Below are 15,050 nucleotides of genomic sequence, written 5' to 3'. Positions count from 1 at the left end.
TTAGCTCAGATTAGTTTAACAAATAAGCATTAGAGTAAGCACATGCCCTAGGGATGGGATTTATCTCCTACAGATTGTAAGATATCAAAAAGAAAATATGAACAGGGGATTGTGTTTTATGAAATAATATTCTTACCTTATAATGATATATTTGAGATTATTTTATATTGTTTTGATTAATATCAAGATCCTACTGCCTGTCATAAAACTTCTATACAATATTCATGTGCTATTAAGAATAAATATTTCTACATAGTCATTCTAAAGAAAAACTAGGTCCGATACATGGACTAAAAGGGAGCATTCGTGTATTATTTATAAATAAGCTACGTGTTATGGTTTCAAAAGCATGCCTGGAATCAATTTTTTTGTTTGTGTTTGGTGTTTTTGAGATGGAGTCTCACCCTGTTGCCCAGGCTGGAGTGCAGTGGCATAATCTTAGCTCACTGTAACCTCCACCTGCTGGGTTCAAGCGATTCTCTGGCCTCAGCCTCTTGAGTATCTGGAATTACAGGAGCGTGCCACTACATCTGGCTAACTTCTGTATTTTTAGTAGAGAACCCTGTTCTCGAACTCCTGACCTCAGGTGATCCACCTGCCTTGGCCTCCCAAAGCGCTGTCATTACAGGCATGAGCCACCACACCCAGCCTGACATCAGCTTTTTAAACTCAGTTCTCTATAAGATATATAAATTTAATGGCCATCTTTTTTCCAGTTTATCATATTTTATATAGAAAGGGATTATAGCTCACTGGTGATATCTAGACCCACCATTCTGTATGGTAGCAATTATCCACATATGACTTTGAGCACTAGAAATGAGACTAGTCTAGGTTAGGATGTGCTGTAAGTATAAAATCAACACCAGATTGCAGAATCTTAATATGAGAAAATGGACAATAGCCTATTAATACCTCTTTTATACTGATTACAGTTTGAAATGCTATTTTGGATATATTGTATTAAATTATTCAACTTTATTTCACTGGGTTTTTTTTAAAGTATTTAAAATATGTTTACTGGCTGGGCACAGTGGCTCACCCCTGTAATCCCAGCACTTTGGGAGGATAAGGTGGGCAGATCACTCGAGGCCAGGAGTTCAAGACCAGTCTGGCTACAATGGTGAAACTCTGTCTCTACTAAAAATACAAAAATTAGCCAAGCATAGTGACGGGCGCCTGTTATCCCAGCTACTTGGGAGGCTGAGGCATGAGAGTCACTTGAATGCAGGAGGTGGAGGTTGCAGTGAGCTGAGATCATGCCACTTACACATTGGCCTGCATTTGTGGCTCATTTTATGTTTCGGTTGAACAGTGGGCTCATCCTTTCAGATGTGCCAACGTGATACACTAACTCAGGTCTATGATGGGGGGCAGAGATCATGGAGGGAGAAACATCATCTCCTGACTCTTAGTTCTAATATTCACCTGCTGCTCATAGCTACCCGAGGCTTACGAGAATTTTTTATGGATTAGAAGAAGCAATTTTAGAAATACTCTGAACACAAACAGCTTAAATAAGAGTTGTGGAGGAGCCCAGGGGGTCTCAGAAGTATTTCATAGTATATAAAGGTTTGTGGCTTAGGAAACAGAATCGTTTATGGTTCATCGGCCTTATGGTTCATTCAGCTGTAAGCTTATCTGTGTGTAGATTGTGTCCTTTGAGATACTTAGTTGGAGTGATGTTTTGTGAGCAACTACTATGTGCTATGTGTTTTCTCTGTGTTAGCGCATGTAAATCCATAACAGCATTATTATGAAGTAGTTGTTAGATGAAGAAGCTAAGTTACAGAAAGACTGTGCCTAAGGCCACAAACCTAAAGTGGCAGATAGTAACCCAGAACCCAACTCTGAAGTCATGGTGTACCCACATACTCAGTGCCTGCTTAACTGCAGAAACTAATCCTTCTGATAATATTTGCTCTGGCCATATAACATGGATGATTAGAAAATTATGTTGTATAGTTATATATTAATTTCTTAAAATTAGAAGAAAATAAGAGGTTTACCTTTACTTTGGTAAGCAGAGACAGAATGTAAAACAGCTAAATGAGTTGGAGTAAGATGGAATTTGGCTCCACATCTTACAGCTGTGCAAATATGGCACATTTTACAAATCCTCTGCCTCGGGTTTTTAATCTGTTAATTGTGTAGTTCCCAGGATGATGGTGGGGATCAACCAGCACAGGTAATGCACAGAGCTCTTGTAGCTGGCACATCGGGAGTATCAAAATGGTACCAGCCAGTGTGTACCTCACTTTTACTATGATTGCTAGATAGGAAAAGAATATTTATGAATCCCTTTCTTAGTTGTGACTTTAACATTCTGTGTAGCTTTTTTAAAAACACATTTTAATTCATGAAAAACATTTATGCATCTCTTTGGTAGTTGTGGCTTTAAAGTCCTGTGTGCTTTTCTAAAAACACATTTTAATTTTAGCCTTCTAAATATACATCTAGAGTAAGTTTTATAGTAGCATTTTTATATTACAGTATTCCTTTTAGACTCCATTTTAGTCTTTTTGTGTTAATGTTTAAAGTTAATACAGAAAATGAAAATAAATCATCATATACAAACTAAAATATAGTGCTTTTGATGCTCTTCCCTGGGACTGCTGAATTCAATATAAATTTTTTGCTGAAGAAAATTTTGCCTAATTTACTAACATGTCTTAGCTTGTTATTATCAAGAAGTATACTATAAAATACTTTTTAGAGTCTCTAAATTTAAAAAGCTTTAATAATTGTGAGATTGAACTGCTACTGGCTAAGTCTTTTTAAACAGTCCATCAGCTAGTATACAGATGTGCCATCTTGAAAGTTTAACCTTTTGATGTTGTTTTTCTTTTTTAATATAATCAGTTGGCTTTAATTTAGTAAATCAAAGTGAAAAAAATAGGGCAGCATCATTGTTTCTTGAAACTCTGTAGGACTAAAGGTTAAATGTCTATCCTGCTTAAAATCTAAGTGCAGTCATTCTTTAAAACTGAAACCACAAAGCTGTTAAATAAAAATAAAATCTGTAATTATCCTTGGATAAATCTAAAGTTTCAGGGTACTGTTATTGAAAATTGGAAATTTGTAATAGAACTTAGTGAATAGAATTTTGTAAAAGTAAGAAAAATGCATCCTGTGTGTTTGGTAAAAATCCATCATGTAGCTTCTGCTGGTCTTTATTACCTTGCTGGTGACAGTACCTTCTCTATTGCAATTGGGTCGTAGAGATAAGCTGGCTATTCGTCAATGCCTCTGTTCCTTCCCTACAAGAAAGTGTACCTAAGGCCTCTTCATTTGAATTCCATCGTCTTGAATGCTTAGAAATCCATCTTTTCAGTAATTCCAATAATTTTTTTCACTGCCAAGGCCATGGATGGCCACGGCTTTGTTTTACTAGTCAGTGCACGTATTTGTCCATTCATTCATTTGTCCTTCTGTCCTCCCATTTTCAAAGTAGTCTTTTCCAGGCCAGCATTGACTGGCCACTTTCCATTCTTGGCTCTCTTTGTATCTTCAAGTTTCTCATTATTTATTTGATTTGATTTGTATATGCTTTCATTTTCATGCCATGCAATCCCTTGCACATCTATGCATTAGACTTAAAGCAATCTGTAGTCATTTTGAAGCTATCCTTTAAGATGTTTATCTCTAAGTTTTCTCCAGGCAGGGAATTGCAAAGACTACAGATTTAACTCACAGGCCTGACACTAACAGTGTGAAAATTGATGCCTTGACTTTGTCCTGCTTTTCTAATCTTATTAGAAGTTTAGATGGCCTAATGTGAAGGATGGAACTATACTTTATAACATTATGATTTCTTATAGTGCATTATGGTGCTTTGTGTATGGGAAGTATTTATTTTTATTTTTTAAAAACAACTTCAGGCCAGGCATGGTTGCTAACACCTGTAATCCCAGCACGTTGTGAGGCCTAGGCTGAAGGATCAATTGAGCCCAGGAGTTCGAGACCAGTGTTGGCAACATGGCAAAACCCCATCTCTACAAAAAGTTGGGCATGGTGGCATGTGCCTGTGGTCTTATCTACTTGGGGACTGAGGTGGGAGGATCACTTGAGCCTGGGAGGTAGAGGCTACAGTGAGCTCTAATCATGCCACTATACTCCAGCCTGTATGAAAGGGTGAGACCTTGTCTCAAAAAAGAAAAAAAAAAAAAAACTTCGTAAAGATGTAATTCACATACCACACAGATAACTCACTTAAACTATACAATTAAATGGAATTTTAATATATGCACAAATACGTGCAACAATCACCACAAAAAACATTTATCACCTTAAAAATAAACATCATACCCTTTAGCTATCATTCCCAGTATACTGTACCATAACCCCTAATGCTGAAAAACCACTGATTATTTTCTGTCTCTATAAATTTGCCTACTCTGGGCATTTCATATGAATGAAATTGTATATTCCATGGCCTTTGTGATTGGCTTCTTTTACTCAGCACGAGGTTTTCAGGGTTCATCCATGTTAAAGCATGCATCAGTACTTCATTTCCCTTTAGGGCCAAATAATAGTTTATTGTGTGGATAGACCACATTTTGCTTATCCAAATATTAGTTGATTGGTACCTTTTGACTGTATGAATAATGTTATAAACCAGTGGTCCCCAGCATTTTTGGGATCAAAGACCAGTTTTGTGGAAGACAATTTTTCCATGAAAGAATTGAGGGGGGGTTGTGGTAGTTTCAGGATGAAACTGTTCCACCTCAGATCATCAGGCATTAGTCAGATTTTCGTAAGGAGCACACGACCTAGATTCCCTCACATGTGCAGTTCACAATAGGCCTCGAGCACCTATGAGAATCTAATGCCAGCGCCGATTTGACAGGAGGCAGAGCTTACCCACGGCTCACCTTCTGCCATTCCTAACTGGCCACAAACAACCACTGCTGGTCTGCAGCCCAGGGATTGAGGACCCCTGTTGTAAACATTCATGTACAAATTTTTGTCTGGTTGCATGTTTTTGTCTCTCTTGAAGTAGAATTACTGAGTCATATGGTAATTACATGTTTAACCATGTGAGGGACCACCAAAATAACTCACCCTTTTACATTCCCACCAGTGATGTATGAGTGATACAGTTTCTCCACGTCCTCACAAACACTTGCTATTATCTCACTCTTTGGGTCTAGCTATCTTTGAACTTAGATTTCACTGTGTGTGGTTTTGATTCTCTGATGACTATTGAGTCAAGAATCTTTCAGTTGCTTTTTGACCATTCATATATTTTCTTTCAAGAAATGTCTATTTAGTTTCTTTGATTATTTTTAAACTAGGTTATTTGTCTTTTTATTATTGAATTGTAAGTGTTGTTTATATATTCTAGATACAAGCCCCTTATCCAATAAATGATTTTTATAAATATATTCTCCCATTCTGTGACTTGTCTTTCAATTTTCATGACAGTGTACATTGAAGCATGAGTTTTAAATTTTGATGAAGTTTGTCTATTTTGTTGCTGTTTGTGCTTTTGGTGTCTAAGAATCCATTGCCAAACACATCATAGAGATTTTTTCCTATCTTTTTTCTAAGTGTTTCATAGATTAAGTCTTAAGTTGAGATCTTTGATCCATTTTCAGGTAATTTTTGTCTATGCCATAAGGTGGGGGGTGGGAGGGTTCAACTTCATTTCTTGGCATTTAGCTATGCAGTTGTCCCTACAAATATGAAGAATAATTTGTTGAAAAGGCTATTCATTCTCCCTTGTGTGGTCCTACTACTCTTGTTGAAAATCAGTTGATGATAGAATGTACGTGTATGATAGACTGTCATTTCTACTACACTGATTTATCTATCTGCCTGAGTGGCTGGGATGTGAAGAAGAGACTTTGGTTTCAGTTTTCCCTTATGCCATTATCACAATGTGTTGATTATTGCTATCTTGTGATAAGTTTTTAAGTGTTGTTGTTGTTGTTTTAAGGTTTTTTTTTTTTAATGGAGTTTCTTGTAGTTCCCTATGAAATTTATAATCAGCTTGTCAATTACTACAGCAAAGTCAGCTGAAATTCTGACAGATTGTATTGAATCTCTATGTCAATTTGGGGAATATTACCATCTTAACAATATTAAGTTTTCCAGTTTTTGAACATGAGATGTTTTCCACTTACTTTGGCTTTTCTTAATTTCTTTTTACAGTTTTCAGAATACAACGTTTATACATCTTTTGTTAAATCTGTTTTCCTAAGTCTTTTTTTTTTTTTGAAGCTGTTGTAAATGGTATTGTTTTCTTAAATTCATTTTCATATTATTCATTGCAAGTGTGTAGAAATACAACTTTCTTATTGTCTTTGTACCCGGTAACTTTATTAAACTTGTTTATTAGTTTTAATAGCTTTGCTGTAGATTTTTTTGGATTTTATATATATGAGATCATGGCGTCTGCAAATAGAAATGCTTTTTCATTTTCCTTTCTCATCTGGACACTTTTTATTTCTTTTTCTTAATTTTTTTGACTAGAAGCTGGAGTACAATATTAGAAGTGTCAAGACTGGGCATCATTACCTTGTTCCTGATTTTATGTGGGGAAGGAACACATTCACTCTTTTATCATTAAATATGACATTAACTGTAGGTGGGGAGTATTCAGTATTTTAATCAGTGATGAATTTCTTAGGAGAAAAAGATTTGTGCTTACAGTTCTTAGTGGTCAAAGACGGTTACTGAATTATATTTGACAACTAACCTTACTTTGTTGATAAAGCTGGTGGGTGGGCTCTGTAGAAATTGATTGTAAGGATTCCATTAAACTCGAGAACAAATTTGGAGTGTGATTGGCAGTGGTGCTCTAGGAAGCTGGGATGTCTCTATCACTTTGGGAATTTTAATAAGCTAAAGAAAATCGGTAGTTGTGATAATTGATTATTGTCAGTCAGAAAAGAGGGCAGGCATGTAGGAGTGAATCACATCCTTGTGATAATTGATTATTGTCAGTCAGAAAAGAGGGCAAGCATGTAGGAGTGAATCACATCCTTGTAAAAGCATTGACATTTCAGTTCTTCTCAGTTTGAGCAACAGTTATCTGAAATTACTGTATCTACCACTTAGAGGTTATTCATCTCATCAACCCCTTTTCTTAGCTCTTACTTATTTCTGCCATTTACATCATCAGTGGTAACTTAAGACTTGACACTTTCGGAATTTCCACATCCATACTGCATTTAGTTAATTAGTTATTGATGGGCTGGGAAATTATGAATATTTGCCCCTTTTCTGGCTTGTAATGGGGTTATTTTAAAAGACTTTAAGTATGGTATCACTTTTTCCAATTGGTTGGGTTATTGGAGTGACAAGTAATTTGATTCTATGCCCTTGGGAATAATAAAGTGCTGTGTGAGATTTTCCCAATGATAAAAGGAACTTTCTTAATATTCAAACCGAGTCTATTTAGGAGTTTGCAGTTGTTATTATGGTTACTGTTACTATTTTAAAGTTCAAATTTACTTTTGGGTAAACTGAAACCATAGTCTTTTCCCCACATCCCAGCCATTCAGGCAGATTCACCAAAGAAAATGGTATGTGGAAAGTACAATTCTTAAAGCTTTTAAGGCTATCTTGTTAAGTTCCTTTGGTTTCACGTCTTGGAGTTTAGTAGAGGATGAAATGCACAAGTATATATTTAAACCTATAAACGGTTGACTTTGCTGCCATCTAGAGGCAGGTATTTTATAATGCGATCTTTAGTAAACTCCCAAATGCTGCTTCCAAAGATGTGGAACAAAAAGGAAAAGCTGGATTTTTTTGCATATAATTCTTATGTGCCTTCCAGAGCATTGTATATTTCCTAGGGGGTGCTCAGCATGCATTATGAGATTCAAATATATTTGTCTGCTACTCAGTGAATCTGAATTCTGCTAGAAGCTGCCAACCTCTTGACTGAAGTTGGCTGCATATTAAATGCTGACGATATAGAATAATCTGAATAAAATACAGGTACCAGGATCTTATTTTTTAAAACATGATTAAGAATTTAAAAAGCAGAGTTTAGTGGGAAATATTGGTTTACCAAAATCTGTGTCAAAATACATCCATAAGAGTTTTAGTTACAACAGCTCACATGTGGTTCAGTGAATCTGCAAGCACGAAGTGGCCCTTCATGTGAGGGAGTGTCTCACAGGTAGTTCCATGGAGAGTACCCAGCATCTTCTCCATATGTCTAATCTTTTGAAATAAAATACAAATTGACATCCCTTATCCAAAATGCTTAGGACTAGAAGTGTTTCGGATTTTTTCATAGTTTGGGATATTTGCATATACCTAATGAGATATCTTGGGAACTGGGCTTAAGTCTAAACATGAAAGTCATTATGTTTCCTATACACCTCATACATACCCGCCTGAAGATTATTTTATTTTATAAAATACTCTTAATAATTTTGTACGTGAAGCACAGTTTGTATATATTGAACCTCCAGAAAGCAAAAATATCAGATGTGGAAATTCTCACTTGTGGCATCATGGCAGTGCTCTAAAAATTTTGGATTTTGGAGTGTTTTTGATTTCATGTTTTCAGATTTGGAATTTGGAATACTCGACCTGTATCATAACTTTAGGGCTGGAGCATCAAGCCATGGCATAGCAATTTGAATGTATTGGAGACTTCTGTGGCCTAAGAGTTATAATTGACCATTTGTTAAATTTTTAGCAGTGTTCCAGGTATGGTTCTGGATGGTTTACTTCATGCTTCTGAAAACATCAGTGTACTTTGACTTTTTTCCATGTTCTAGAAACCAAGAATATTAGAAAAGATGAATCTCAGGAAATTAGTTATTTTATGAAAAGATTTATCACAGATATTCTTAAAATCTTCTTTCAAAGTTTAATTAACTTTTATACTGATGATAATTTTAAAGTGCTATCTGCTTTGTATAGCATCCAGTTCATAATGAGACATTTTAATTGTGAACTAATTAAAAATTGTAAAACATGAACCACTACTTCCTTAGCAGCTTCATAAACTGTTAGTTGATTGTTCAGAAGACTAGTGTTTATATATATGTATAAAATATTTTATTCCTTTTTCTCTGAAAAGCTCTATATATGCAAACCTTTATAAAGGTAGTTTTGATCCAATTTAAGCTGCAGTTTTGTTTATGCCATATTATATGCATTCAGGCAGACTATGTATTTTACTGGATGATTTGACAAATACAGCATTATTTATTTTAAGATAATCTATTGAAAAATTAGGTTTGATAATAAGTTTAGCTGATTTAAAACTGAGAGTGTAAAATAATTGTAAAAGAGAAAATGCTACATTTTGATATAATATCAGTACTGTTTGAACAAGAAAAGTTCTTAGAATATAACAAAAATGGCTTGAAAACGTTTTCTGAAATGAACATGACTGTGTATGATTTGTTTGTAGTGAGAAAAGGATGAGATCATTGTTTTCAGATAGAACCAGTGTTTATCTGTTGACAATCATAGCACATGTAACCAGTTGATGCGTAGCTGAATCCTCCCTGCCTACCCAGACAGAGGAGGTGGCTGGATGTTATTTACGTTAGAAAATGGTTTGAAATTGTGTTTCTTCCTTGATTTAAAATAGTAAAGTACAGATATGTTATGAGTGACTTTTCAAACATGTTTTCTAACTTTGTTGCAGGAAGAGGTTGTCAGAAAGATTAGTTTAGTGGACAAGTCTGTGAAATAAAATCCCTGCGAATGAAATGAAATTTCTGAAATAAATTTTTTTTCAGTGTAATGTTCCATATAACCTGTGTCCTGTAATTCCATGGAGAGCCTGTCTTAATTTATGGATAAAAACATAAATGCACATATGAACTTGAGATTAGGTTAGGAGCATATAAATTATGACTTTGTAAAGATTTTACTTTCTCTGAAATGAAAGACCTGTGTTATCTATCTAGTTCAATGCTTTTGCTCACCACTTCCCTCTGTTTTGAGTTCTTCCTACACCTTTGCTAAAATGTTGGCTGTTCAATACTCAAATCAGTACTGCCACCTTGTGATACTCTTTCTTAATTTCATCTGGCCAAATTCTTATGCCTTCCCTTGGGTACTTCTTATCTGTGACTTACCGGTTTGGTCTTCCTTACATCCGCACATCTTTTATCCTCTTCTTTTGATTAGAAGCTCTTCCAGGGTGGGATCTATGCTATTACACTTTAGTCTTTATCTTAGTGGTCTCTTCTGGGTATTTCTTCAATGCATTTGAATAGCAGAATAGTTAACATGACTGATGTCTGTGATCAACCTCAAAAATTAAATTACTGTCTACCAAAAAGGAAATAAAAATTCTTTTGTGGTTTCTGTTTTATAATCATAAATCTATTGCCTGCCTTGCCAACGCCATTGAAAATGTATTAGTTTGAGGATTTAGAATGAAACATACTTTTCGCCCTATTTTATGTTTAATGACTTAAAACACATTTTCATGGTTTCTTTATCTCTTTATCTTTGCAGCTTTTGTCATTTCTTCAGGGTTTATTTACTTTTTACCACGAGGGATATGAACTTGCCCAGGAGTTTGCACCATATAAGCAACAGCTGCAGTTCAACTTGCAGAATGTAAGCGTATACCTGTTCTTACCATCTCTCAGCAAATCTGATGTTACATGGCAACTAAGTTATAACCAAGTAAAACCTTGGAATCTTTCAAATACTTGCCTGCGTGCAGTAAAACCTCAAGAACTGGGAAAAACCACTTTATAAATGTATTACAATATTTTTCTAGCTACTAGTAGGAAATACACCCCACAAAACCCTAATCTTATGTTACAAAAATTTATACTAGCAAATTTTATAAAAATAAATGTTATCCAGTTGCAGACACCTGAAAGTTTTTTGCCTTCATCCAGTGTTCTTGTTAATTTACTGGGTGATACAGGTTGAATAAGTTTGGAGAGCCAAATTGCAGCATGGTGGCCATAGTTAGTAATACTCTATTGAATTCTTGCAATGTGTTAAGAGTTTAGGACTTAAATAGTCTCAGCATACACAGATGGTAACTATGTGGTGACTGATAACTTGATTGTGGTAATTTCATAATATATACACTTATTAAAACATCACATTGTGCATGTTAAGTATACAATTTTTATTTGTCAGTTATACCTCAAGAAAAGTAGAAAAGAAAATACTGGAAATAAGAAAATAAGACCTTAGAGAAGTCTTATTTTTAAGAGCAAAATTCCTATATTTGTGAAATGAAAGGATTGTACTTTGATATCAAATGTTCCATCTTTCTTTGAAATTGCATATAAAATATATGCTGTTTATTATTTTCAAATAACAGGTTTAAACGTGGTTTTGAGGCATTCAGAATAACTGCTTTAAAACATAAGCAAGAGATCTTTTTGTAGTTCATGGGCATGATGATCGGGTGTCCATGTGCACATGTGAGATGTGCCAACCCTCTGTACCTTCTTAAAATCTCAGCATGTTACGCATCTGACTTGAAAAAAAAAAGAGAGAAAAAGAAAATATTTTATAAAGTGAGAATTATTTCCAAACAGGCCATCTATTTCTATCAGAATTTATTTTGTGAAGTTGTTTGATTAATCCTTTTAGTCTCTAATTCTATAGTTATACAAATTCTGATGTTCAAATGCAGAGCAACACTTGCATTGAAGTAAAAACACACCCAAAAGTTTAGCTCACCCATTTCACAGCATCAAACCTGACAAATGATGATGTCCTAATTGTTGAGGTTTTGCTATAACTGAAACCCTGACTGCCAACCCCTATATAGCTAAAATAACTTGGAACACCTTCACTTAATTTTCTATAAAGTGTGTTTTTCTGTTTATCTGATTCTTGCCATTGTGGAAATGTCCAGTAAATAAAAATACAGTTAGAATGTCCCATATGAAATAGTTAAGGGGATTTATTCATTTCTGTTTTGAGTTTTAGTTTTTATTTAACTTAGATTTTCTAGCAGAATCAGTTTCATTTTTAATTCATTCCATTGTTTTTCAATATGGAATGTATTTAGGCTTTTTCAGCCACTATTAAAAGGGAAAATTATAAAAGCTAAAATAGTTTTATCATTTACTTCCACATTAAATAAAATTACATTCAGATTCTTAGGATTCAGGAACAGAAGAGAGGTAAGGAATTGGGGGAAAATATCAGACCCTTATATTTGAAAGACAAAAATAGTGAAAGTGACAAGAAAATTTTCCTAAGTTGGAGATTTTTTTTTTTTTTTTTATGGGGCACAAACTCTTTCTTAGAGTTTGGTGGTGATGATTATTATATCTTCAGAAGTGTATTTTTGAGGTAATGCAAATGAGGTATTCATAGAGAAAAGCCTGATTCTTTCTATATATAGCTTAAGTAAACTTAATATAAAGTAAGTAATCTATTTCTTGCAACAGAAGAAGTTAGAACTTGGAAACCTATTGATTTATATGAGTTATTTTAACACTCCTTCTTAATACCTATACCAAAAATCCAAGCCACATGATGTTTCTTCAAAAAACGCCTTTGGTACAGTGGTGACAAACTTTTTCTTCACACGTTCAATGTCACATATATCAAAAGTATATGAACTTACTTTGTTTTTTCCCTTCAAAGAAGCTAAGTCCCTGTGTATCTGTTTCTTAACCTTAGGTATTTAGGGAATTCAGATTTTATGTAGTGCATCGTATTTTATTTTAATTGCCCTAGTTTACCTCCTAAGTAATAATGTTAGAATGTGAAAATAGAAAGTCGCATGCGCATGCACACACACACACACACACACACACACACACACACACAGAGATAGAGAGAGAGAGAGAGACACAGAGAGAGAGACAGAGACAGAGACAGAGAGATTCAAAGAGAAACACGCAGAAGGTTGTTCAGAGAAGTTTTTACGAAATCAGTTCCAAATCAGATCTTGGACCCAACACCAGAAAGTCATAGATGTGGTGAATAGTGTCAAAAGAATCAAGGTCATCATTGTACAATTTGAGGTTTTGAAACATTATTCTGGGCTGGTCAGGTGGCTCACACCTGTAATCCCAGCATTTTGGGAGACAAACAAATGGCTTGAGCTCAGGAATTTGAAACCAGCCTGCCTGGGAGACATAGTGAGACACCCATCTCTACAAAAAATTAGCCAGGTGTGATGGCGTGTGCCTGTAGTCAGCTGCGTGTGGGGGCTGAGGCAGGAAGATCACTTGAGCCCAGGAGGTCAAGGCTGCAGTGAGTCATATTAGTGCCTAAGTGACAGAGTGATACCCTGTCTCAAAAATAAATAAAAACAAAACAAAACATCAGTCTGGGTGTTCCTGAAACCTGGTAGGATACAATAACTGAAATTATTGTTTCTATTTACTTAAGACAAGGAATAATTTTGAAAGTACTCGACAAGAGGTAGAGCGGTTGATGCAAAGGATGAAATCTGCCAACCAGGACTACAGACCACCCAGCCAGTGGACGATGGAAGGCTATCTGTATGTCCAAGAAAAACGTGAGTCACAAAGGCGTTACTTCACGTCTCTTAGACTTAACATTCTATTAATATTTCCATGAGATGTGACTTGGTTAGTAGTATTTCCTTCAAGTAGGAAGACTGAAATTTCTTATAGCTTCATATCTACTTTCCCACTACCACCACCAAAGTGAGGATATTTTTCTACATTTTGCCATCAGGATGTCTGAGTTGGCATATTGTTATACTTGGAACTTAGAGTCTTCACTGACAATACCATATAACAGGAGTTCAGTTTTAGCATTTAATTATGATACTTAATCTCAAAGTTTCATGGAAAATTGCAAACCAAAGTCTTTATTGGGATGAATCAACCTGGTGACTGTGAGAGTAGTTTTACCCTCTGGCAACATTATTTTATTTAATTCTGCGCCTTGTCTGTTCACAGGCGTAAAATTGGAAATCATGCTAACGTCAGATTGGCTCTCTTTAGTTCCTAAGGTTTGGCAATAAGTACCAAAGCCAATAGAGCACTGTTGTAATTGCCTCACATGAGGGACATTTTTCTCACAAAAATAATAATAAACCATTCAGGCTTGTACGACTGGACTTCTTTGTGCGTGTTACTTGTCATTAAGTGGAACTAGTCGGACTACTTTGACTACATTAACTCTTTCAAACCATATATGCCCTGTGGCATCATTCTTCTGCTGTTTTTGGTGAAGAAACAGTTGTGTGTGTTTCCAGCCCATTGTGGACCAATGTGAAAGGCTTTTGATATACTGTATGTGCAACATGATGACTAAAATGCCAGCACATTTTATATTTGACATGCCCAAGTGATGCTCATTTGTTGGATAGCAGGACACATGCAAATTAAATTTGATCCAGCAGACTCTGCAAACATTTATTACCATGTGGACTTGATGGCAGAGGAATACTGGCTCGGGAGATCTGGGTTTTAGGATTTTTCTCGTAACTATCTACCTTGGCCAGCCTACTGTCTTCAAATCTAAAAATGATAAAACGAGTGATCTGCCTAGGTGCTCTATAATTAGCACATAATAAGGAGCTTTCACCCGCCCCTGCTGCCCCCCACCCCCTCCACTGGCCGCAGTTCATGAAAAATTACCAATCCCTTCGCTCATCAATATGAAATATAGTTTTCACTTAGGACTCTAAGGAAATTTTTATTTTATTTTTTTATTTTTTATTTTTTGGCTTGATATATTTTATTTATTTATTTATTTTTCTTATTTTTTTATTGCATTTTAGGTTTTGGGGTACATGTGCAGAGCATGCAATACAGTTGCATAGGTACACACATGGCAGTGTGTTCTGTTTGCTTTCACCCCTTCACCCACATTTGGCGTTTCTCCCCAGGCTATCCCTCCACACCTCCCCCTCCCACTGGCCCTCCCCTTTTCCATCCAATAGACCCCAGTGTTTAGTACTCCCCTCTCTGTGTCCATGTGTTCTCATTTTTCATCACCCGCCTATGAGTGAGAATATGCGGTGTTTCATTTTCTGTTCTTGCGTCAGTTTGCTGAGAATGATGTTCTCCAGATTAATCCATGTCCCTACAAACGACATGAACTCATCATTTCTGATTGCTGCATAATATTCCATGGTGTATATGTGCCAC

General features: G+C 35.5%; 1 protein-coding gene and 1 non-coding gene across 8 annotated transcripts in view; both read left to right on the top strand.

Annotated features, from left to right (window-relative positions):
* Positions 1-15,050, top strand: part of ARHGAP42 (Rho GTPase activating protein 42) — a 316,830-nt gene that overhangs the window by 233,913 nt on the left and 67,867 nt on the right. For all 7 annotated transcript variants that reach the window (XM_035265195.3, XM_054241785.2, XM_002754646.6 and 4 more), the window contains 2 exons: positions 10,447-10,551; positions 13,315-13,444. In XM_035265195.3, the coding sequence (XP_035121086.1) occupies positions 10,447-10,551; positions 13,315-13,444 (235 nt within the window). The remainder of the gene's footprint in view (positions 1-10,446; positions 10,552-13,314; positions 13,445-15,050) is intronic.
* LOC118146043 (small nucleolar RNA U13) lies at positions 11,334-11,439 on the top strand. Its single transcript, XR_004731510.1, has one exon. It is a non-coding gene; the product is annotated as a small nucleolar RNA U13 (small nucleolar RNA).

Source organism: Callithrix jacchus, chromosome 10 (assembly GCF_049354715.1).
Source record: "Callithrix jacchus isolate 240 chromosome 10, calJac240_pri, whole genome shotgun sequence".
NCBI lineage: Eukaryota > Metazoa > Chordata > Mammalia > Primates > Cebidae > Callithrix > Callithrix jacchus.
The sequence above is the reverse complement of the archived record's forward strand: the minus strand, read 5'-3'. Positions and strand labels throughout refer to the sequence as shown.